At 35.8% G+C, this 25,096-nt stretch overlaps 2 protein-coding genes across 2 annotated transcripts in view; one reads left to right on the top strand and one right to left on the bottom strand.

Annotated features, from left to right (window-relative positions):
* Window positions 1–25,096, top strand: part of CFAP47 (cilia and flagella associated protein 47) — a 359,639-nt gene that overhangs the window by 197,578 nt on the left and 136,965 nt on the right. The window contains exons 40-42 of the mRNA XM_032474648.1: window positions 6,039–6,150; window positions 6,914–7,140; window positions 14,557–14,731. Coding sequence (XP_032330539.1) covers window positions 6,039–6,150; window positions 6,914–7,140; window positions 14,557–14,731 — 514 coding nt within the window. The remainder of the gene's footprint in view (window positions 1–6,038; window positions 6,151–6,913; window positions 7,141–14,556; window positions 14,732–25,096) is intronic.
* On the bottom strand, window positions 23,460–24,106 carry LOC116661917 (glycine cleavage system H protein, mitochondrial-like). Its single transcript, XM_032474757.1, has one exon. It carries the CDS (start codon window positions 24,015–24,017, stop codon window positions 23,499–23,501), a length of 519 nt encoding a protein of 172 aa, XP_032330648.1. The 5' UTR covers window positions 24,018–24,106; the 3' UTR covers window positions 23,460–23,498.

Genomic DNA, 25,096 nt, shown 5'->3' on the forward strand with positions numbered 1-25,096 from the left:
TCAGACTGATAATGAGGAGTACAGTGAATTTTAAGTTGAATAGCAATTTATTGTTATTATTATTGAAAGCAGGAACCCAATAGAAGGTATTGAGCCCTAGGCATAATCTGATTTCATTTTTGTTTTAGAAAATATCTCTGGGGCCAAAACAGAGAGTAGATTAAGAATTGGAGGCAGAAACTGGAGACTGAGAGAATGGCTAGGAGACTCTTGCGGTCTATTATGCTACTCCACACACCTCCATTCTACCTTGCCTTCTTTTTTCACTTACTAGCAGTAAAACAGAGAAGCATGTTAGAAACTGGTGAAAGAGGAGGTGGCGATGTTGGATTTGGGGGAAAAAAGAAGGGAACAAGAGACAACTGTAAAGATGAAAATTGACATAAAGATCAAACTTAATGGCAGTTTGAGTCATCTTCACAAGTGAAGGGAAAGCAAATTTTCATTTACTTGCAGAGCAAATGCGGGGCAAAAAATTTGAATAGAAACTTCTGAAAAATACAGTGATAAAGGCAAAAAGAGATTATTAATCTTGTCACAATAGCTTCTAGAGTCTAGGCCCAGCTTCTTGTTTATTTGAGAGTTGTTTTCCTACAACATACTGTTTGTTTTCTATTAAACAATCAATTTGTATTTTATGCCATTTAAATATATGTTGCCTTCTCAAAATGTGTGTGGAATAGTCTCTCAGGCATGCAATTAAGATTGTGTTAAAATGGTATTTAAAAAATTGAACTTTTTAATGCAGGCATATAATCTTTTTATATGCCTTCATCTCACCCTTACTCAATCTCTTAGCTCAATCTTTCTATGAAAAATAGTACTTTAAAAGAACAGCAATTATTCTTACTGGTCAGTTTCATGTTGTAATTATTACAACATGAAGTAGATAGTCACCTACAGTGATTAATGATCTCTTTCTAGTGTATGGAAATTACTGTTTTAGAATTTTAGCTTAGGTCTCATGTTTAGCCATAAAAATAATATTTCAGCCAATTCAAATAAGCAAATTACAAAACCTAGCAAGATCTAGGTCCAATATAAGAGAGTAAGTAGAACTTAAGACCTATGAATCAGCATGGCGATTTGATTTCCGTCAAAAAAAATTTTTTTTTTGAGATTGGGTTTATTTGTATCTGGAGGGCATCCATGATTTGGCCAAGGTTACTCAGCTAATTAGTAGCAGAGCTGGGATTAAAACTTTCCTACCAATTCTGTGTTTGTGTCCTTCCTTTCTGGTTAATTTAATGGCTGGTCTTGTAAAACTGCATGAACTGTGTTGTTTGAGGCCTACATTTAACTTGATATACAGGAAGAACAAAATGTCTTTTGTGAGGTGTTCTTAACATTGTCAGTGAGCTTTGGCATCTTTCTGGAAAATAATCCAAGTAAACATGCCAACTGGAAAATATGAAATTAAGAGCAGAAAGGAAATTTAATAGGCAACTACTAGAACAGCTCACATTGACAAGTGTCTGTTACGTGTCAGATAATTTTATTTCCCTTGTTACTGCCTCTAGACTTGGAATGTGAAGAGCATCTCTACTTTAAAAGTGTTCTTTATTGAGTTTGTATTCCTTTCCTGGTCTGATTTTATTTCAAGAAAAGTAGAGGGAAATAATTATATGATACTACAAATGACTTTCCTGAATAATTTGCTGAAACAGGCATTATTTTCGATTTTATTAAGTTTCTTTTTAATAAAAAAGAACTTTGAATGTGAACAAGTTAGACAAAATACCTTTTTGAGAAATGCTAATGTATTGTCTGTGTAAGATGTGAAATTAAACGGAATTAAATAGAGTCTTAGTTACTGATATTTCAGTTGGCTAATCAATGGCTAAGAAGCTGTTTATAATTTATTTAAGGAAAATATTCTGGCAAATAGTTTGTTCCTTTTGTATTAAATCCAGTGAGTCGGTATTCATTTTCATGGAGTGGACAAGCTCTGGTTTCATTCACACATACATTAAAAATATATATATAATTATTGTAACTTTATACTCACCACATCTGATTTCTCATAGAGACTACGTCAACACAGATCATCAATAAACAATCTATAGTAGGAATAGAAAAATGTTTTATTTGAGCCAAACTGAGGACTATAGCCTGGGACACAGATTCAAGAAGCACTTGAATTGTGTTGCCCAGACTACAAAATGGGAGAGGCTTATATAGGCAAAAATTTTAAAGTTACATAAGTAGTCAACAATTAGGATTGGAGCTGGTAAGAAGTAAGGGTACTTGTATAGGAGGGATTGGTTGGGGCCTGAAATGGTTGCACAGTTACAAAGGGAGACCTTGAGTCCACAAGTTTGCAGCTGGCAGCTGCTAGCAGTTACTGTTTTGAGAATGGCTGGTGATGTCCTTGAGTCTGATATAGTCTAGAATATTCAAGTTCTCAGTGATGGAGGAGTATGTCTGCAACTATATCCACAGTGGCCACCCACCTCCATTTTGAATGCCTGAACCACCGTTACTCCATTTTGATTTTTAAATACATTCTTTTCTTTTAACACGTTGATCGCCATGTCACCCAAATCTGGGTGACAGTTGTGTTTCCTTAGGGGCATCCAATCCACAGTGGAAGATCAGTATCCTAATGGTTAAGGCAGATGTAAAATTCATGTTTTGTCAGGCCATAGACAAGCTATTCTAGTTAGCATAAAGGTCAAGCCTAGTCATATATGAGCCAGAGTGACTTCTGCATACTTGAATATGTGAGAATTTCTTCCATCAACTATATTTTGGGTAGCACTGATTTTGAGATAAAAATAAGTAGGATAAAAAGTTAAAATAAGAGTAAAATATTAATATATTGTTTTCTCCAGTCTCTGTTGAACTAATGCATTTATATTCTACTTCAAGTAGCGCTGAAAATTTTGCCATTAGTATTGATAACTCAGTTGTATGTAGTAAAACACACACACATACACAAAACACATTTCAGATTACTAGCTTGGATTTATGTTTGCAAAGAACATGGCTGCTTAGGAAAAATTACTTTATGAAAATTGTATATAACATACTATTTATTACCCAGAGTGCACAGATTTAAATGCTAAACAACTTAAAATATTCAAAGTTTTCCATATTCCTTTTTTTCAGCATGAAATGAAGATAATTGTGGATTGTAATTAATAAAATTGTACATGACATACTTTCATATGAAAGTAGATGACAAAATTTTCTTATAAACAAATCTCAGCAGAGGAGGGATAATGAAGCAATAAATAAATTGTCCTCACAATCAGAAATTGTTCGCTTATATTGTTTCTAGATTATTTTTCAATTTTTGCCATTTCACTTATCTAAAATATTTATAATATTTTGACATATTTTCATTATGTAATCAGTTCACTTTTATTTCATTGATGTGTATATTGCTTGCTCAAAGGTATCTTTTGGAATAGCCTCTCCAGCATGCAGCTGATACTGTTTTAAGACTGTGGGACAGTTCAAACAAGTTACAGTCCCAGCTTCAAAGTTACTTTCCTTTTGCTTTCCTAGTGGTGAGTTGCATGCTTATTACAAGCTGATTCTGGTACAAGATTCTCCATTGTGTAGTTTAAACCTGAATTTCTCAGCCTTTGTTTTCATTGATCCTCTCAAGCCTTAGCCCCCTACTAAATATTTTGAGTCAGAGCTGCATTTTTACAAGATCCTCAGGTGATTTATATGCACATGAAAGTTTGGGAAGCCTGCTCTCACTCCATTTAAATGGATCTCTTAAGTGCCTGATAAGTGTCAGGCAAAGGGTTAGGGATCATTCTAAAGATGTATTTGATCATACAGTATATATATAAATAATAGAAAAGTAAGTTGATCACATGATAAAAATATACCAAAATATTGTAAACATCTTAGACAACAAGTGAAATGGCAAAAGTTGTTAAATGTTACCTCACAGTAGTCCTCACCACATCTCTACTGTCATTCTACTTCTTAAAATATAAGCATTTAAAAAAAGACTTCCAAACAGAGAAAGACAAATACTGTATGATCACTTATATGCGGAATCTAAAAAATAAAACAAACTAGTGATTATAACAAAAAAGAAACAGAATCACAGAGGTAGAGAACAAACTACGGGTTACCAGTAGGGAGAGGGAAGGGAAAGGGGGTACAAAAGGGGTAGAGGAATTAGAGGTATAAACTACTGTGTATAAAATAAATAAGTGACAAGGATACATTGTACACAACACAGGGAATAGAGCCAGTATGGTATAATGACTATAAATGGAGTATAACGTTTAAAAATTGTGAATCACGATGTCGTACACCTGAAACTTAGATAATATTATAAATCAAATATAGCTCAATAAAAAAGGAAAAGAAAGAAAAGACTTCATTATGGAAAATGTAAAGCACACAGAATTGTAGAAATAAAACTGCAATAAGTCATTCCCTTTACTCTCTGCTCAGTTTCAACAGTGCATGGCCAAACAGGTTTCATAATTATAATGAACCCAGTCCCAATCATGACATCATTTTATCCACAAATAATTCAGGAAGTAGCTCTACAACAAAAAGACTGATTTTAAAAAATATATATATAACCATGACACCATTACTACTAAAAGTATTGTAAATTTTTTCCTTAGTGACATCAAAAATCTAGGCATTCTTCATATTTCCCTGATTGTCTCATGATTGTGTATTTTTTTACTATTATTATTTCATTTTAAAGTTCTTTGTTTGCAGTGTAGGGGAGGAAAAATAATTTCCCCTCTACTCTTCTGAGTTGTTCTTGGCTAAGACCCCTGTAATAAAAGACAGATTAACAAGAGAAAAACAGAAGTTTATTAACATGTATACCTCATGTATACATGGGAGATACCCAAGGAAAAAGGAGTAACTCCTTGAGGTGGCTTTGAATTCAGGCTTATATGCCATCTTAATAGGGAAAGGAGAGGAATGTTGCAGCCACTTAGATGAGTAAATGATTTTTAGGAAAGATGAATGGGCTCTTAAAAGAGTAGATAAAAGATACGATAGTTTGTGACAATGTTTGGATATGATGTCAACTTCTAGTCTCTTCCTGGGACAAGAGTCAGTCTTCCCTGGTTGATCAAACTCAGGGAAGGGATTTATGATAATTGAGTTCCTTTTGGAGGATCTGTCTTTAGGCAGTAAAGGGCAGTTCAGAGAAAGCCTCTCTCTGTGTTTGCTGTTTTTTAGGTGGCTACAGCTCAAATAATCAATATACCAAGGCAGCATATTTTAGGTGGCATGTCCTGAACTGCTACAGTCATTATTTGGGGTGACATATTCTGCTGCCTTGAAGAATCAAGATCTAAATAATGTTTATCCATTGTGATTGTATGATATGTCATTTGAGACTCTCTCCTTCTTTTTCATTTAATCTCGAGTTCCTAAAATGGAAGTGTTGTTCATCCCATTTTATAAGGGAGGAATCTGGCACTCAAGAGATTCAGTAAACTTGCCTGAGGTTTATTAGTAGCTAGTAAATGCCAATGCCCGAATGAAAACCAGGATTATCCACCTCTCTTGATCTTTCACTCTGTCATGTTGCTGCCCTTGCCTTGCCCTCACTTTTATTTTTACTCTCTGTTTAGTCTTTTCTACTTCTTACCTGAAAGATCTTCAGACCCTCACATGCACAGTTTCAAAACCCCCACTTTGACATGTAGACTCTTGGGGACTCAGACACCCTACAAAAATGATGTCACTCCCATCCAACAATAAATCACAGAATGAAGGAAAAGATTTTCTCATGTGCTTGAGTGTTTGTTTTAAGCTAGCACTCTTTGGAGGATATTTGTAGCTATAAAGATTAAGTGCTGTCAGTGCCATCCTGGGACGTTCTTAATCCATCTCTGTGTTCTGGTTGCATGCGGAGTTTACCTCGTACTTTGGTAGGGTTGTATTTAATCCTTACCCTTCTGCATCGATTTAGGGCCTATGTTGTTTAGTAATGCACGATGCATATTTTTATAGCACACAGCTTATAGGTGAAAGATTTATCCTTTTCCTGAGCTTTTATAATGTATTATTGTGTGGTTGTCTTTCAGATTGGAGAACTAATATATGTTTTGGAAGGAAAAGGTATGCTCCCCTTGCCTTCCAGATTATTTCCATTGGATTCTTCAACTCCACTTGACTTCAGCAGTTCTCCTGACAAAGGTAGAGTATCTGTGCATTTTGTTTCATTCATAATGTTGAAGGATGGGGCCTCATATAGTCACCTAAGCATCCTCACAGCAGGTTTTTCCATATATGATTCCATTTTCAAAGGCTCCCTTTTAACTTTATGATGTCAGCATCCATAGAATAGAGCACCATTTTAACAAGTAAGAAAAAGGCAATTGTGATTCTTCTTAGAATATTTTTTAGTCTTCAGGTCAGTATTGAAATTTGGCATTTAGAATATTTACTCAGCAAAATCTTCCAGTTTCCAAATAATCTGGAAGTAACTACAGTGTCAAAATTCTGTAGACGGCAGTATAACCTGTACTTCTCCCCTACGTTCTAGTTTACAGTGTAAGGTTATTAGCGAAAGAAAATGGCAGGTCTTGCCAGTCCTTGACAGATGTCTTCCTTTACATTTGTTTCTGCTCCTCCTGCCTTCTCATCTCTGATAGGAATACAGTGGCCACAGAATTTTTTTTAGCAAGGTGATGATGTGTCTCTGAAAGAACCACTTGACTAGAATTCTTTAGTAGAGTATCTTTAATTCCCGAAGACTTACTCTTGAATTACTTAATTAAGACTATAAAAAAGTGAAAAAAAAAAGACTATAAAAAATGTATTTCCTGTTTATTTTCCCCCTGGTTAATGGAGGCCTTGACTGCAGTGTTATATTTCACACCTCCCAAGTCCATTCTGGATAACAGTGTCAAGGGTATAAATTAACCATTGCAGTCACAAATGTTTTTCCTTCCCCTAGTGCCTACTAACAAAGATCCAGTTCTATACCTGAAATCCAAATTCCATCAAATCCTGGTTGTGGACCTTAAATTGCCACTGATAAATGAAGCCAAGGAAAAAGCCTTGACTTTTGCAGCCCAGCAACAGATATCGAAGATAGAGTATGAGAAAAGGTTGATCACCGGCACTCTGGAGAGCAGCAGTATCCGCGTGGCCGTTGCCCTCCTGGGGCTGAGCAAGATTGAGGTGGGTACGGAGGACAGAAGACGTGCTTAAATTAATCTCTCTTTAAAAATAGACAGGGCTCTTACTACTTCATCGTAACATTTTTATGTAGGAAAATGATGAAAGCTGATTTTCCCCAGGGCAGCTCATTTGCTTTTTTTTTCTTTGACCTCATTAAATAATAAATCTGAAACAAAACATTCTACTGGGTAATTTTAGGCATTACAGTATAGTGGTCATTTCACACAAGTTCTCAATTCTAGCTGTACATCTGAATGCCCTGGAGAAGTCATTACCAGTGCCCAGGCCCCACTCCAGAATAATTAAATATCAGTCTCTGGAAGGAGGTGGGTGGGGACATGTTCTAAAAGTTGCCCAGGATATTCTGTTAAGGGTCTAGAGACGATTGTCCCTGGGGTCAGATTACCAGGCTGAGAATCCAGACTTTAACACTGTCCAGCTGTCTGACTGTGGGCTGGTTGCTTAAAAATTCTCAGACTTCAATTTTGCTGTTTTTAATTTGCAGATACTGGTAATCCTTGGAAGCTAAGTGAAATAATTATATAAAATGCTTAGCATAGTAGCTGGTATATGATAAGTGCTCTCTAGACATAAGACGTTGTTATGACCATGACTATTACTGTAGACTCCATTATTACAGCTTGAATTCTATTTTATAGTTGAAATAAGGTACCGTCAGTCTCCACAAAGGTGCCAACATGATTCCTCTGAAACATAAACCTGATCACGTGCTCCTCTGGCTTTTCCAGCTCACATCAGGGTGAAAACCAACATCCTTCCCATGGTCTTACTGACCCTCCTAGTCAGACCCATCCCCTCCCTGATCTCAGTGTCTCCACTGGACCCCGTTCCCTCCTGTCCCTCGCTCAGCACAGGTCTCCTCGCAGTTTTTCAAACACCTGAGGAAGGCCTGCTCCCCATGGCCTGTGCAGGTCCTTTGTTGCTCCTCCCTGGACCGTGAGAGGCTGCATCCCTCAGGAACTTCAGGTCTGCTAAAAATGCTCCCAGTGAGGTTCTGCTTTACCAACTTAGAATTTTTTTAAAAATCCCTTAAACTTCTATGAGCCACTCTCCAAACCCTAAACTCACTTGAATTTCCTCAGGTAGCATTTACTGTCTGAGAGTAGTATATCTGTGTGTTTACTCTTATCTCCAGCAAGGGAATTTGTGAGAAGATGTTTGTTTACTTAACTTTCATATCACCAGTGCCTGGAAAAGTGTGTCCTGAGCCAAAGGAAGTCATTAAATCTTAGTTCACTGAAGAAATGGATGCAAAATGTTTTCATCATTGTTCTTTAAGATTTACCTTCATTTACATATACAACAAAAGATTTGGCATTATAGGGGTGATTTCTTCTTTGATTTGTCAGAATGTTAGAATCAGTACAGTCTAAGCACTGATATCTAACCATTGAGCATATTTTATGTATGACGTGGATTTTTTGAGTTCTCATTAGCTGGAAAATATCCAGGGCCAAGACTCTGAACACCCTCCAGACTAACCCATCCACTTTGGACATTGAAGAAGCCAATGGCTCTCTTCAGCTCATACCAAAATGCTCACTTCTTCTACAGAGCAGTGCATTTGGGAAGGGTTTGGTTCAACTTTCAGCGCACCATTACAATAAAAATGTTCAATAGGGGGCTTTTTCAAACTTTAAGCTCTCTCCTTCTCTCTCTTTTCCTTTAAATTCATTGCCTTCATTCTTACCTCTTGTCAAAACATTTTATTTGTTTGTTTGTTTATTTTAATTTTTTATTGGGGGAGGTGATTAGGTTTACTTATTTATTTCTAGCGGAGGTACTGGAGATTGAACCCAGGACCTTATGTGTGCTAACCATGCGCTCTACCACTTGACCTATACCCTTCCCCCAAAATATTTTATTTAAATGTCCATGAATCTCCTTTCTATTATTTATGTATGCATATAGTTTCTGTCTTTCTCTCTATTCTTTTAGCTTCCTCCCTGGAATCCAGCACACTTTGTATTTCTTTGTGCATTTACCAAATTATGTTTTGTAGCGGATTTATTTTTCTCTTTACCTATTTCTCCTATCAGATTGTGAATTTCTAGAAATCTCAAAACTTTTGTGACCTGTTTTTTGTCTCTCCCTCAATGTCTTGTGCGTGAGGAGTGCTGTCATTGTTTAATTTGAATTGCACATGTGCCTGAACAAACAAATGGCACCTTAAACCTGTAGTCTTCGTTGTATAGGCTGAGGTCAATCCACATTGCCTCATAGCCTGATTTCTCACAGTCAAAATCATCTTTCTGTTGATTTATCCTTATTTCCCTCCCACATTTGCAGGATGGGTATCTGTATGTCTGTGTTATTGAACTCAGATTTGGCTGCTTGCGGCTCAAAAGCCAGTAATTGAGAGGCAAGTGTCAGTAGAAAGGAAAGGTGCTTTAATCAGAAAAGCTAGCAATCTGGGGAGACAGTGAACTCATGTCTAGAGACCAGCTCCAAATATTCTGCTCAGCCATGACAGTTTTTAAAGGGGAAAATGGGGGTGGGGGTGGGGGAAGAATCTGAGTGAATCATCAAGGTGGGAGGCTGGATTCTGCTTCATTCTCCATCTTATGCAGACTGGTTGACTCTTCAGATGTGATCTTGCCCATGTGATCTGACTATAAGATTGCTTACGGGGCTACTGGGAGTAGAGAGCTAGTAATTCTTTAACTGCTTCATTTTTCATTCTTTCTATCTAGGAAAAGAATCAACAGGTTAGACAAGGCATGGTGTGCATTTGGGAGAGCATAAGTCAGAAGTTAGTTTCAATTTCCTAGTGATCTCATTCCTTTAACTAGGTTAAGGTTAGAAGGGGATAGAAATGGGTGAACAGAAAAGGGGCAAAAGAGCTGCTTTCAATTCCCCACTGTCAAACATCACTCCATTTCTATGGAATTAGGAGTGAAGTTCCGTCTTGTGTAACTTCTTCATGCTGACATAGCACACCATGTTTTCAGAGTGGAAGATGTTAACATGGGTCCATAGCATCTCTTTGCTGACAATTTTAGTTCCCCACTTACATATATGGGCAGAACAAATTACAATTATTTTGATGCCCACAAAGATATAGATTATTATAAGCAAAAATGTTAATCCTCTTCTCTTAGGGCTAGTTTTTGGAACTGTATTCTGGCCATAGATTCAAGTACTGCTCAATGTGGAGAAGCTTATGTCATGGCTGCATTTTGGTCATCATGCAATTAACTTTTTTCCCTCTGGTGGCAGTTACAGTATCTGTAAATCAACTCAGGAATATGTATCAGGCATTGAGTCTGTCAGTCTGTTGTCCCAATGATTAACTGCTCGGTTTTGTCCTTTGTTGGGGGGGTGGGGAGCTTGCAGAATTCTGAACAGTTCTAGCTCAACTTCTCTGAATTTTTTGGTGGACATAATAATAATTGTTGTTATTATTTATGATTAAATCTTGACTTCTTTCAAATTTAAATGTTTAAAGTAGTCTCTAAATTTAAAAATTGAGTTTTCACCCAGAAATTACTGTTTTCTTTGAATTCTGTGAATATCATGCATTTTTTTGTTTCAGCGAGAAATCTCCAAATGCATAAAATAACTGGAGAAAAGTTGAATGTGCCAGTTTAAGAAAATGAGAATGTGTAGCACCTTATTTTGTTTCTCTCCATGTAGTTACAGAGGTTTGTTTTCAAGTGCAGTTATCAGTGCACTCTTGAAATATAGTAATGCTAATATTTTTACAGCAGAACAGTAAACAAGATTAATTTTAAAAACATCCCCTACTTGCATAATATTTTACTTTTTTTTTCCCTCAAATGCTTTTCTGTGCACTTTTCAAATTATTTCAGTGACCCCATGGAAAAAGGTAGAGATGATAGGATTACACTTACAACACAAAACTGGAATGGCCAAGGCATAAAAAGACCTAAGTTGCCCTCACTGACAGGGCAGAGATCACAGCCTAGATCAGGGTAGAGACATTATTGTATTTTCAAGCTAGAAAATAAATAAAGCTGGACGCTCAGAGACACGTATTACAAACCTCTTACTTTTAGAGACCTGTAAACACCCCAGAGTAGTAAGATAGTAGCACAAGGTGACACAGATTTGTGACAGATTAGAAATGGGCTTAGGTTTTTCCCTCCCAGTCCATTATTCTTTTCCTTCCCTGCATAGCCTGTAGATCATACGTTCATTTCTTAGTTTACTACCATGAAATTGTATAAGGGAATAAGTGAAAGTCTAGAATTCTCTGTTATAGCATAAAATAACTTGTAACAAAATCTAAAATCATTTTGAAATAAATCTGTTTAGAACTAAATCTAACTGAATAAACGTAATCACTTTTCTACCAAAGAAAAGTGACATGTATGACTAATTTTTTATTCTACAATGATGTACAGTTGGAATTTTTGGAATATTTATAAGGTAGTAGCATTATGATGTATCTACTTAATGTACCCAGAGAGACAGGATCTTTTGTCAGGAGCGTGAATTTCTGGTACTTCACTACTTAGCACTCATGTATTGAAACCATATCCTCCTGGCCATTAATAAACTAACTCTAATGATACACTCAGTGGTACTGGAAGGATGCAGAGCTTGCAAGGGTATTTTCTTATGTTTTCTATTAACTTCCTCAAGTTTATGGTTTAAAAGCCACGTAGTGTGTTCTCTGGGATAAATGGCAAGGAAACTCATTGAAATTTTGAAATTTGTCATTTTAAAAAAGGAAATCTAAGAGATTCTCCTGGTGAGGATTTAGAAGAATAAAGAAAAGGTTTTTGTATAATTTAAGTGCACTCCAGATCACATAGTGAGTAGTTGTCCGTAGTGTTAATGATAAGCAAAGCTGGACCCTAGTTATAAAGCAAGGATAGACTTTATTCAGCAACTGTTGCAACAGGGAGTAGGATCCAGCATGAACTAAGCTGTTTGTAACAGAAATAACTGGGAGTTTTAAAGGGACAATGAGCAGTGTCTGGGAAGTATAAATTTACAGGAAGCAGGAGGGAGTTGACGGAAGTGACCTGGACTTGTTAATTGATGCTTATCAAGAGGAATAAACTTCTGGAATCTTTATGACAGGAGGTGGGTAGTGATGCAAGTTAGAACTAAGTACCCACCTGCCTGGGATCATTCTCTCCATGAATTTTTGCATTTCAAAGAGAGGGCTCTGGGGTCCTTGAGAATACATCTCCAGTGGTAGATTTACATCCCAGAAGGGGAGAGAAAGGATTTATAATGGCAAGCTTTCTAAAGTAACTGCTCTAGGAGGGGTTCAGAAGCCTATCTGCCTATCCCCAGATTTTAGCTGGAACAGTTAATTATCCTGGTAGCATTGAACTTTCCCAGGTAGGCACTTTAAGGGTGTCGACTGAAATAAAATCTTGTGTGCAACGTGAGAGTTGTGAGTTTAGTTTTATTTGGGGCAAAATGAGGACTATAGCTGGGAGACAGCATTTCAGGTAGCTCTGAGGACCTGCTCTGAAGAGGTAAAGGGAAAGTCAGGATATATGTGATTTTGGTGAAGTGGGAGTACATGCAATCAAGCACACATTTTTTTATTTGCAGAAGGTCGCTGGTAGTCTTGTGAAGGTTACTGCTGGTCAAAGAGCAGATGTCACTGTTAATGATTTTAGTGCCTTTCTAGATCTAGATATGAGGAGATGCCCTCATATCTAGAATTTGGGCTCATAAAATCTTCTCCCGAAAATATCTGACTATCTGAAGGCCTATTCCACCAGTTTTCCCAGAGCATGGAGTTCCTCGTTCCTGATCCCCCACCTCAAACTCCTTTCTGGGAGTTTGAAGGTCAGCAGCTGCAGCAGATCATAATTTAGTCCCTTGTAGAGGTAGATGGCAAGTGCCAGTGTGAGTCCATCCTTTAGAAGCAGATGCCAGGTGCCAATTTTTAGTTGGAAAAGGGGACCTGAGTCATCCTAGGGATATGGCCTTGAGCTGTTAGAAACTATGTTAGTGCTGGTTCAAGTCTCTTAGTGTGTATGGATGAAGGAAATAGATGGACAAAATCCTTTCTGCTGAGAATGCATTTTTTATAGGCTAACATTGAGGCCTAGTCGAGAAGAGAGCTTGGAGGAACCTGACTAGAGTTTGATCAAGAGAAGAGAGTCTGTCAGTACGTAGTATTTTGAATGACTTGCAGATACAGAAGGCAGATGATACACATTTGGGTAGAGAACTAGTTGCTGATATAAATAGATAATATGTTCATAATGACTAGAAAAATAAACCAAAACAATGATAAGTGTGAGTGAACTGATTTCTATTTCTGTGTTTACATGATTTTAATTGCCAAAATAAAGTAGGGAGAAAATGTGACTCTGTGAGAAAAAAATCCTTGTGGATTTTACAGATAATGAACCCAGTGAATGAGATAATTGCCAGGGGAACTAAAGTTTATTTTTGCTGTGTAATGATATCATGATTGCAGTCATGCTGATGATGATGATGTGGACAACAGTGGGGATGACCACGATGGCCAACATTTATTGAATAATTAAAATGTGCTCCAAGAATCTGGCATTTGTTAACACTTTAAATACTCCCACCAGGGCTAAGCAGTGTGAACTACTATTGCCTGTATCTTAGAAATGAAGACTTTCCGGCTTTGGTTAATCACCTGGCCAAGCTGACTTAGAGTTGGGGTACAAGTGCAGACAGTCTAGCTTCGAGAAGTCTTGGTCTAACCATTACGCTGTACTACGGTGTTTAGCAGTAAAACGTCCTGATAAAAATAAGTGATTGCATACCTCTGTGCTTTGCATTGCTTAGCTCACTCTTAGGGAGCTGGGTTTATCTTCAGTGTCCTATTTTAAGAAGGACGGTATTGAACTAGATTGTGTCCAGAGGAGCGTATGTATGGGGTTAAGTTATAACTCACATTATATAAGTCACGGTTGAATGGGCTGAAAATTCAAACCTATTTGAAAGGGTTGTTTGGAGGTTGGTGGAGGGGCAGGACCTGGTCTTATATGTACATAAATATTTTTTCTCCAAATTGTCATTAGCAAAAGGGAGGGGACTAACTGTACTATTAATAAGAATAAGCTGATGCATAGATATTAAGGAACACAAGGTTCAACTCACGGAGGGAAGTACTTCCTCTGTGCTGTTCACCAGTGGAATGATTTCTTCCTAAGACAGTGAATTCCTCAACACTGAAAGGATTCAAGCATGGGATATTGAGCATCTCTTAGTAAAGGATGACTCCCTTGAGTCTATGAAACATGTTAGTGTTGCCTTCCACCAAATAAATAATAGTATGTCTAAAGAAATTAACAGATTACAATCTCTTGAGGGATTTTTTTTCCCCAAATATGGAGTCTAAATACTTAACGCTATCTTTTGTGTTTTGGAGATAAAGAGTAAGAGAATTACATTCCAATTTTACTCTCTGTTTATTTACAGACTTGTACACTCTTTAATATTTCAAAGTTGAAGAAGCCAAATTCCATTTCATACAATACAGAACTAAGCCTTCCACAACATTTTAATTTCCCCAACACAGTCTGCATTCCTCAGGTTCCGGGAACTCAAGTTAAATTGACTCAATCTCAAGGAATTAACTCTGCAAATAAAACAGGTAATCAGTAACGTGGAGACTGCAATATCTAGCACTGGCTCAGGTACTGTGAAATACTAAAATGCGAAGAAGAGATTATTTCAACTAATAGGATATTCCTAATATAATTGAAGAAATAGTTCAGCTATATAAATACCAATTGTTGACTGATATTTTACTTTATAAATAACCAATATGCATCATAGTCATTTAAATTACTTACTGAATTTGGGTGCCAAATACTGATACTGAAGTTTGCCAACCTGTCCTTGTTAAAGAGTGGTTATCTGATTAAGACAATAAATGCACTTTGAGAAATGTGAGCTCTTGCTTTTATAGTGAACTTGGTTACAGAAGTTGCCCTGAAGTTGAGTCTGAGGCTGCCTCTAAAGGATGGGAGGGATTTTGACAACAGGAGATACCAGAGAACAGTGCTATTTACGAGTAATTTATCTTTCATCTGGACAAGGGCCTTTTTCAGTTGGATACCTAGTTTTGGTTTCTTTTATTCTGTATATTTGTGATCAGGCAGGACTAAGCCAGATTTAACAGAATGTTAATACATTTACATTATTAATTATAAGTGATAAGATATAAACTATATGACTAAATAATTTAAAGTACTCAAAATTAATTTATACTTTTTCTTGCACTTCTTTTCAAAGCAGTGGATCATAATAGGAATATAATTTCTTTACTAGGACTTTTCATTTGTTATTTTACTATGGCTTTGTGTTAACTATAAAATATTTCTAAATCTGAGATGGTGATTGCAAATGATAAGGTACAGGGTAGTCTGTTCACTTTGCCTTCCTAGGAGATCTGAGATCCCAGATTCAAATGCCAGGTGACTAAGCAGGTAACAAGGATTTATGAATTGAGTCTAATCTACAGAAATAGGGATGCTGGAGCCTATGGCGAACTGAAGAGTAAATGCCCTGTCTGCACATTCAAATTACAGAAAATAAAAATAAAATCTTGAGCTGGACAAGCAAGTGTGAGGGCACTTTTGACCAGCTGACAGCTTGAAACCTCTCATGTTAAGTTTTTGTCTTTTTTTTAATCTTTATTACCTCCAGCTTTTCAATGGGCTGTTGAATTTTTAAATAAAGAATTTATTTTCAAAACTTTTTAATCCCTTTTGAGATAACTGGGTAAAGCTGTGTGCATTATAAACCCAGCTAGGATTGTCAGTCCAGGCTATTCATTTATTCAGCCATTTATTCATCAACACTACTGAGCATTAATTCCTTTGGGCAAAATCATGAAGATTTCCATATTCATCCCTTTGAAAGACTAACAGATAAGTAGCTCTCATAACACAGTGGGTAAGTGTTGACAGAGAGGCACTTATAGGTGTGTTTACAAATAGAACTAACATTAATACAGTTGATTAAAGAGGATAATTCAAATATTGAAGAATTTTCAGTCTAAGAAAACATAAATAAGGATACATAGCATAGATTTGACATGAAACTCACAGTATAGGCTTACGAATGAAGACTATGGTATATTAAGATGCTGTTTAATTATATATGTGTGAAGTAGTTTACATTTAAAAGTCTTTCACTCAGTATTTTTCTAAGACTATTATTTGTCCTTCACCTCACTGTTAACTATCCATTTCAGTAAGAAGATTATTGTGAAAATTAAGAAAAAATAGAACTGCAAACAATTTTAAAGGATTATGCATAGAACTTTTACAGTATAATTGGCCAATCATGATTCATGTCTAACTTAATTTTCTGTGCAGTTGAGTTTATAGAGGAAGCTTTCAGCCCAAGTTTCTGTTTTCATTTCCTTCAGTATACATTTAAATAAAGTAAGTTTACAAAAACAGAATATTCCAAATTGAGATAGTAGCTGGTCAAATAAAATACGTATCCTTAACAATGTACATTCGGTTGTGAAGCAGTAGACTTGATTCATAAAAGGAAAAGAATGTCAGCATTTTAACTTTAGTAAATAACATTGTATTAGAATTTGAGATAAAGAATATTAGAGTTAAAGGTTTAAAAAACTTAATTTTATGGCATAAACCAATTTCAATAGAACATACCAGCAAAGTCCTACCAATAAATATGGTAATAAAGAAATACATCTTGTTTTTACGGGAGGGTTGGAAAAGGAAAAAATGACAAGTGTTTATGTGGAGAAGTAGAGATAGCCCAGTGTTCCTGCTAATTTCAGGAAAGGAGCGGAAATAAGATCATATAATCTCTCAAAATTCTAAACTCATTAAAAGAAACTAGTTTTGACGTCTTCTGCCCTTTCATATTAATGTTGCCTAGCAATCTTTACCTTTTTGAAATTCTTAATGAAAATCCCACATTTCTGATTAACAATAGCTGTTGCCAAAATTATTAAAAAATAATTTACTTACATCCATATTTATTTCAGCTCCATCACTTAGAAAAAATATTTTTTCCATTCTACCATTTAACATTGTGATGCTTTCACTGGAAGGAAATGAAGCTATAAAGAAAGTTCATGTGCCCATAATAGATGCATCAAACTCTGTCCAACAGATGTACATATATAACAATTTCCCATGCAAAAGAAACATCACTTGTCTCACTTCCCAGATCTCAGAGATCCTCTGACTCCTTTATGATATTGGACTGGGGTAGGTCTAATATTTATTGAGCACTAACAGTACACAAAGCACTGTGATGGTTGGCTTGTATACTTTTTCTCTTTTAATCCTCCTGATAGATATTTTTGCCTCACATTGTTATCCATCTTATCAGACATCCTCTTCACTCCAGTCTTTTCCCCATATCCACCCTCCTCTGGGCAAATGACTGCACCTTTTCTCTCTTGGAAGAAAAGGGGCAACATGAACACATATTCTTCCTTAAACCCTCCTATCACCTTCATACTAGTCTCTGAATAGTAGGAATCTACTCTATCAACTTTGCTATATGTATCTTTTATTTTATCTCAGAACCTGTTCTTGGGCTCTTCTCCATATTTATCACAGCTCCGTCTTCTGTGAGAGTAGTCCCTTCACTTTCAGCTCCCAAGCGTTCTCACATTTCAAAAGCGAAAGAAATTCATGCCTTTCCCTTGGCAAACATACTTCTCAGTAGGGGGATCTACATTTGCAGTTTTTGTTCTTGCATGACTATTTCTTAGCTTCTCCAATCTAGCTTGTGCTACTGCTGTAGCAATGCAGTTAGTTGCTTTCAGTGGACCATTCTCTGTCTACATGTTACTGGATCTCTGTAGCATTCAACCTGAATGGTTAAGAATCTACTCTTAGAATTGTAGACATTTGAGGTAAGGCTTTATCCTTGTTCCCTGCATTTCTTCTCCATCCCCTTGGCAAAATTTCTTAGTCTCTTTGTGAGTTCTGTTTATTCCATCCATATGGAAATCTTCAAGGCTCTTCTTACCCTACTGGGGCTATTATTCCTTTTTATGCATCCCCTAGGGGACTTTGTACACTCCCATAAATTACAGTGGCCATTAACATCACCAGTATTTATTCCTGCCCTTTTCCTTCTTTTTTCAACTTACATGTTCAGAGGCAAACTAGACATGCCCACCTAGATATATATGCATACAGATGTATAAATAGGTAGGTAGGTAGGTAGGTAGGTAAATATAGAGATATATCCCTCAAATTCAAAATGAATGCACTGTAATTCTCCATTTATTTGTTTCTCGTTACATAATCTTTATCATTTCATATGGTAGGACTTGACCTATCTCTTATCCTAAAAATCTGGGCATACTACTTGAAATTTCCTTCTTTTGAGCCCATACCTGAAATTCATCTTGTAGACCTAAAATTTTCTGTCATTTATTTCCTTTCCTTTTTCTGTACTGCCACTGTTATAATTCAGGTGTTCATCAGCTCTTCACTAATGGAGAAAATAATTGCACCTGTCTCTTCTCTCGTAGATGCAAATTTAATGAGATAACGCTTGTTAAGAATTTAAATGCTATATGGTATACCTAATACATATTGGCTATTAATAATATTCTAATCTCATCACCATTAAAGCACTTCATCTCTAGGCACAAGAATTATTAAATCTGGCCATGAAATATTCCTGAAACATTTAGTGATTTCAGGTGCAGATTCACAGTAATACTAAAGGAGCATAAACTTTCTGATTCTTCACTTTTTTGACCCCCTTTTCTGGTCCCTACACCTACTGTTATAGTTGTAGTTTTACATTCTTTTCTCTTGAAGAATGATCCCTAAATTGTGAAAGCCTCAGACTGCATAAAACCTGCACTTTCACCTGGTTGTAGATACTGATTTAAAATCTCATCTACTTGTGGTTCTGAGGATGTTGAAATTTATGAACAGGAAGAGTATGTTGTTACAGACCTCAATAGTCATAGGTAGGCAGGAAAACTCTAGTGGATCCAGCAGCACTTATCTAAGTCACCTCCCCAGTGTGGAAGTTCCTCTATGTTCTATGCCACCCGTGAAGACTATGTGTAAGGACATTTAAACAAAAAGCCCTGGGTTGGTTTTGCTGATCCGCTTACACAGAGCTCAAAACCCTCATTCTTAAAAATTATCACTTCAGTTTCTAGCATCTTTTATTGACCCAATTTCTCTCCCAAGGGATACCTGACAGACATACTGGGAATGCATATTGTAGGAACACTATTTTCCTTCTCTCCCTCCTTCCACCTAATTCTGACTTTCCTGATTTGGTAATATTTACTAATAATTAGCAGTCAAATAGGTGACAAATATCCACTAAATCCTTCCATGACAACTGTTTAATGCAAAGTGATCATAAACATATAGTAAATATTTATTAGTAATAGCTAACACTCTAGGTAAGTTTTGGTAGGTTTACCCATTTTACAAAGATTAAATACATTGCTGTAATACCTAAATTATTCTTCAGTATGAAAAAGACTGTAAGATTATTGTAATAAAAATGAAACTAAATTCCTACTTAAAGTTTATTAAATATTCTTTGAAAAATAAACTCTACATCTCTGCATTCTATCAAATAACCACAAAGGTATTTCAAATAGAATAAAAAAGTAAACTTCATTTAACAGAGTATCATTTTAAATGTTAGTTTTAGTGATTAAACTGAGTTTAATTGAAACAATCTGCTATATTGTCAGCACTGCCAGTGGTCACCTAATGTTAAAAGTGTACTTTAATGTTTCTCAAAATACCTTGAGTTAAGCTTGTATTTTTATTATATTTATATATTTGGTTTTGGCAAAACCAGTTTTCAAATTTGTAAAGACTTTTGGAAATAAAATTTCTTTAATTCACTTAGGAATATAATTCAAATCCTATGCATTTTTCACATAGGATCACCACAGTTGTAAGCCATCAAGTTCCATTAGTCTATGAAAGAATAGGATTATGTTTTGGAAGGAAATTAGTAATCCATATAATACATTGAAATATCTCAGGAAAAGCAAGGGACACACAGCTCTGTTGTTGATCTTTAAATTTATTTTTAACTACAAATATAATAGGTTCTGTTATAATCTAGTTACTTGGAAGACTTCAAAGTATAGTCATAATAAGGTAATACCTGTCATTTGAATTTACATCAAGTGAAAAATATATAAACTCATTCTCAAAACTCTATTCTTCTATTTATTTAGGTATTTTATCTCTAACAGCTTTATTGAGGTTTCATTCACATACCATGCAGTTTACCAATTTAAAGTATATAATTCAGTGGCTTTTAGTATATTCATTGATATGTGTAACCATAACCTCACAAAGAAACCCAGGACCCTTTAGCTGTCAACCTTTCATCATTTACACCTCCCTCCAGCCCTAAGCAATCATTTGCTTTTTCTGTATATAGATTTATCATTCTAGAGATTTCATATAAAAAGAATCATAGAATATGAGGTATTTTGTGACTGGCTTCTTTCACTTAGCATAATGTTTCTGTACTTCATCAGTGTTTTGTCATGTGTCAGTACTTCATCCCTTTTAATGACCAAATAATATTTTGTTTATCCATTCCTCATTTGATGGACATTTGAGTTGTTTCTACCTTTTGGCTACCATGAATAATGTTGCTGTAAACATTAGTGTACAAGTTTTTGTGTGCATGCATTTTCATTTCTGTTGAGTATTATACATATATATACATACACACACACACACTCATAGCTGGGAGTAGAATTGTTGAATCATACTATAACTCTATGTTTAAATATTTGAAGAGCTGCCAGACTATTTTCAAACTGGCTGTACCATTTTACATTCTACCAGTAGTGTATGAGGGTTCAAATATCTCTGCATCAACATTAACACTTGCTATCATCTGACTTTTTTATTATAACCATCCTGATGGGTGAAAATGATACCTCATGTTTTTTTTTTAATATAAATTATTGGTATTTTTCTGTATATGTATTTTTATTGAAGCATAGTCAGTTTACAATGTTGTGCCATCTCATGTGGTTTTGATTTGCATTTTCCTGGTGTCTAGTGATGAGCATCTTTCCATGTGTTTATTAGCCACTTGTATATATCTTATTTGTATAAATGTCTGGTCATATGCTTTGCCCATCTTTTAAATTGGATTGCCTTTTTATTATTATGTTGCAGGCATTCTGTATATTCTAAACACAGTAACTTATCAGATATATGATTTGCAAATATTTTGTCCCATTGTATTGGTTGTCTTTTCATTCTCTTGATAGTGTTCTCTGAAGCACAAAGTTTTTAATTTTGATGAAATCCAGTTTATCCATTTTAGTTGTTCTTATATGCTTTTGCTTTTCATATCATATCTAAGAATCCTTTGCCAAATTCAAGGTCATGAAGCTGTAACCCTCTATTTTCTTCTAAGAATTTTATAGTTTTAATTCTTGATTTAGTTCTTTGATCCATTTTGAGTTAATATTTGTATATTGTTTGAGATAAGGATCTAACTTCATTCTTTTTCATGTGGCTGTCCAGTGGGCTTGTCACCATTTGTTGAAAACATTGTTCTTTTGGCATTAAATGATCTTGGCACCCTTGTTGAATATCAGTTGACCATAGTTACATTGTTTATTCCTGAATTTTCTGTTTTATCCTGTTGATCTGTAGGTCTATCCTTATGCCAGTACCACACTTTTCTTATTCCTATTGCTTTGTAGTAAGTTTTGAAATCAGAAACTATGAGTCCTGCTGCTTTGTTCCTTTTAAACCATATTGTTTTGGCTGTTCTGGGATCCTCACAATTCCATATGAGTTTTAGAATCAGCTTGTCAGTTTCTACAAACAAGCCATCTGGCATTCTGATAGGTATTGCATTGAATCTATTGATCAATTTGGGGAAGATTGTTATCTTAACAATATTAAGTCTTCTGATCCATGACCATGCAGTATTTTTCCATTTGCTTAGCTATTCCTTAGGGGGTTTTTTTTTTTTTTTTTGGTAGTTTTAAGAGTGTAAAAAAAAAACTTTGTACTTCTTCTGTTAAATATATTCCTAAATATTTTATTCTTTTTGATGGTATTATAAATGGAGTTGTTTCCCTAATTTCATTTTTAGATTATTCATTACAAATATATAGTAATACAGTTGTTTTTTATGTGTTGAAATTATATCATGTGACCTTGCTGAACTGTTTTTTTAATTCTGATGTATTTTACTGGATTCCTTAGGATTTTTCTACATATAAGATAATGTCATATGTATAGATAAATGGTCTTATATCTTCCTTTCTGAAATGAATTCTCTTTATTTCTTTTCCTTGCCTGATTGATTTGGTTAATACCTCCGGTACGTTAAATATAAGTGATAAGTGGGGATATCCTTGTCTTCTTCCTGAATTTAGAGGAGAAGAATCCAGTCTTTAGAGTATGGTGATAGCTGTAGGGTTTTTGTAGATGCCATTTATGAGATTGAGGAAGTTCCCATCTATTTCTAGTTTATGTCATTTATGCTAGTTTTTGACACACAATTGTTTATAGCATTTTCTTACATTCTGTTTTATTTATATAAAGCAGAAGTAATGCCCCCACTATCATTTTTTTTTTTATTTCTTTTTCATTATATTAAAGATGATCAAAAAATAGTGCATAATGCTGTCAGGCAATTAGATCTTTGCTTAAGAAAAACCAGATTTGTGACTAAAAGGAAACATTTTCTTGGAACCTTTCATTGTTACAGCTTAAATTTCCTTTTTAAAAAATAACTTTCCATAAGTTAAAGTTAGCATATGTACAAATACTAGCAAAGTCATTAAATGAAATATTAACAGCAAAAAAAAAAAAAACATAATTAAGAAGTTGAATATTTTATTAAACTGTTTCTTATTTTCCTGCAAGGCTGTTGCTTCATTGTATAAAAATAGCACCAACAAACACAGAATATTGCAAAATTAAGATAGTACTGTTTGTTCTTCATCTGACACTGTACAACTAACAAAAACTTTTCTCTATTGCCAGTTATTTCCAGTGGGAAGATCATTAAGTATTTTCACCCCAAATCCAGGGATGTATGTAAGCAAGTTACAATATTATATAAGGCTTAAGACTACAATGTTACCCTTCAATTACATACTTTTTATAACTATAACTAGTTTTTACCACAGATAATTTCAGAAATTCTGAATGTTATAACTAGAGCCTAGCCTAAAAATCACAGGGTGCTTTGAAAAAGATGCACAGTATTTATCTGATGCTGTTAGTTAAGGGGTATTTTCTGGTAACATTGTTGCAAGTAGTTTCTTTTACTAAAAGCTGCTTTTTAAAAATCTTCTATCCACCACTAATTTAAGACAACTATCTAGATTAAGTTGTTTCAAACTAGTTTATTTAAGGGTTCCATTTTCACTCTTCAATAGATTTTATGTATTTCTCATATGCTTCTTCACTCATTAGTTCATCTAGTTCTGAAGGATTACTGAGTGTCATCTTGATCAGCCAACCATCTTCATAACAAGATTTGTTGACAAGTCCTGGATTTTCTGCTAGAGCTTCATTAATTTCAGTAACTTCTCCAGATAGAGAATAGAGTTCACTAGCAGCTTTCACACTTTCCAAAGCACCAGACTCCTCTTGTTTGTTCAATTTTGTCCCAACTTCAGGCAGACTACAGTAAACAACATCTCCTAAAGCTTCCTGTGCAAAATTGCTGATTCCCACTGTTCCAACACCGTTTTCTGTCGTTATCCATTCATGTTTGTCTGTGAATTTACGCACGGAGAGCAGAGCCGGGCCGGTGCACAGCGTCCGGACTGCGCCCGCCCGCAGCCCCCAGGGCCGCGGCAGGCAGGGTGCGGTGGGCGCAGAGACGGCGCGCAGGCTGCAGACTGCGGCCGGCACGCTCCGCGCCGCTAGCAGCGCCATGTTCGCAGGGGTGCGGAGGGTCGCGGCGCAGAACCTCGGGTACCCCGGCTTTGCGGGGGCAGGACGGGGGTGGCCCCGGGCCGGAGCTAGCCGGAGCGAGCTGGCTGGACCGGGATGGGGGCGGGGCCCCGGGTGGGGCGGAGCTTCTATCATTTCTGATTCTAATAATTTGAATATTTTGTCTTTTTCTCTTGGTCCATTTAGCTAAAAGTTTGTCAATTTGGTTTATCTTTTCAAACAACTAGCTTTTGGCTTCAGTGATTTTTCTCTGTTTTCTTTATTTCATTAATTTCTCCTTTAATCTTTATTATTTTTTTCATTCTACTTCTTTTAAGCTAGGGTGCCCTTCTTTTTCCAGTATCTTAAAGTGGAAGGTTAGGTTCTTGATTTTAGATTTTTTTTCTTTTTGTTATAAGCATTTATAGCTATCAATTTTCCTTAAGTACTGCTTTAGCTGAATCCCATAAGTTTTTGTGTTTTATCTTCATTTTCACTAATTTTAAAGTATTTCCTAATTTCCCAGGGTTTTTTCTTGACCCATTGAGTGTTTGAGTGTATTAACAATAAAAATAGATGTTTTCAAAGGCATGTTGAAATATTCTGAACCACACAATGCAAATGTAAAGCTTCTCTCTTCAAAACTAGAGAAGATGCTCCAGAACTCTGCTTGTCCTTCCCCACCTCCTCTTGTATCCCCAGCAGTGGTTCATGAAGCAGATTCTCATAAGGCTGGGGTGCTGGTGAATCCAGTTTGAAAGCCACTGATTATTCCAGCATCCACATTTATAGATGTGGAAATTAAAACCCAGAGAGGTTAAACAGTTTAACTAGAAGCAAGTTGTTTGTGGCAGAATTCACTGTGAACATGTATCTTCAGCTTCTTTGAACAAAGATGCTGAATGATGGAATACTTTATTCAGCAACTATTTATTGAGAGCCTGCTGTGTGTAAGCAATGTTCAGGCCCCAGAGATATAACAATGAACACAATAGAGAGGGTTCCTGTCTTTCAGAAATTTGATATGGAAAGTTGTCCCTAGTGTTTGCCATCCTTGGGGCATATGCTTTGAATAGCATTTT

Source organism: Camelus ferus, chromosome X (assembly GCF_009834535.1).
Source record: "Camelus ferus isolate YT-003-E chromosome X, BCGSAC_Cfer_1.0, whole genome shotgun sequence".
NCBI lineage: Eukaryota > Metazoa > Chordata > Mammalia > Artiodactyla > Camelidae > Camelus > Camelus ferus.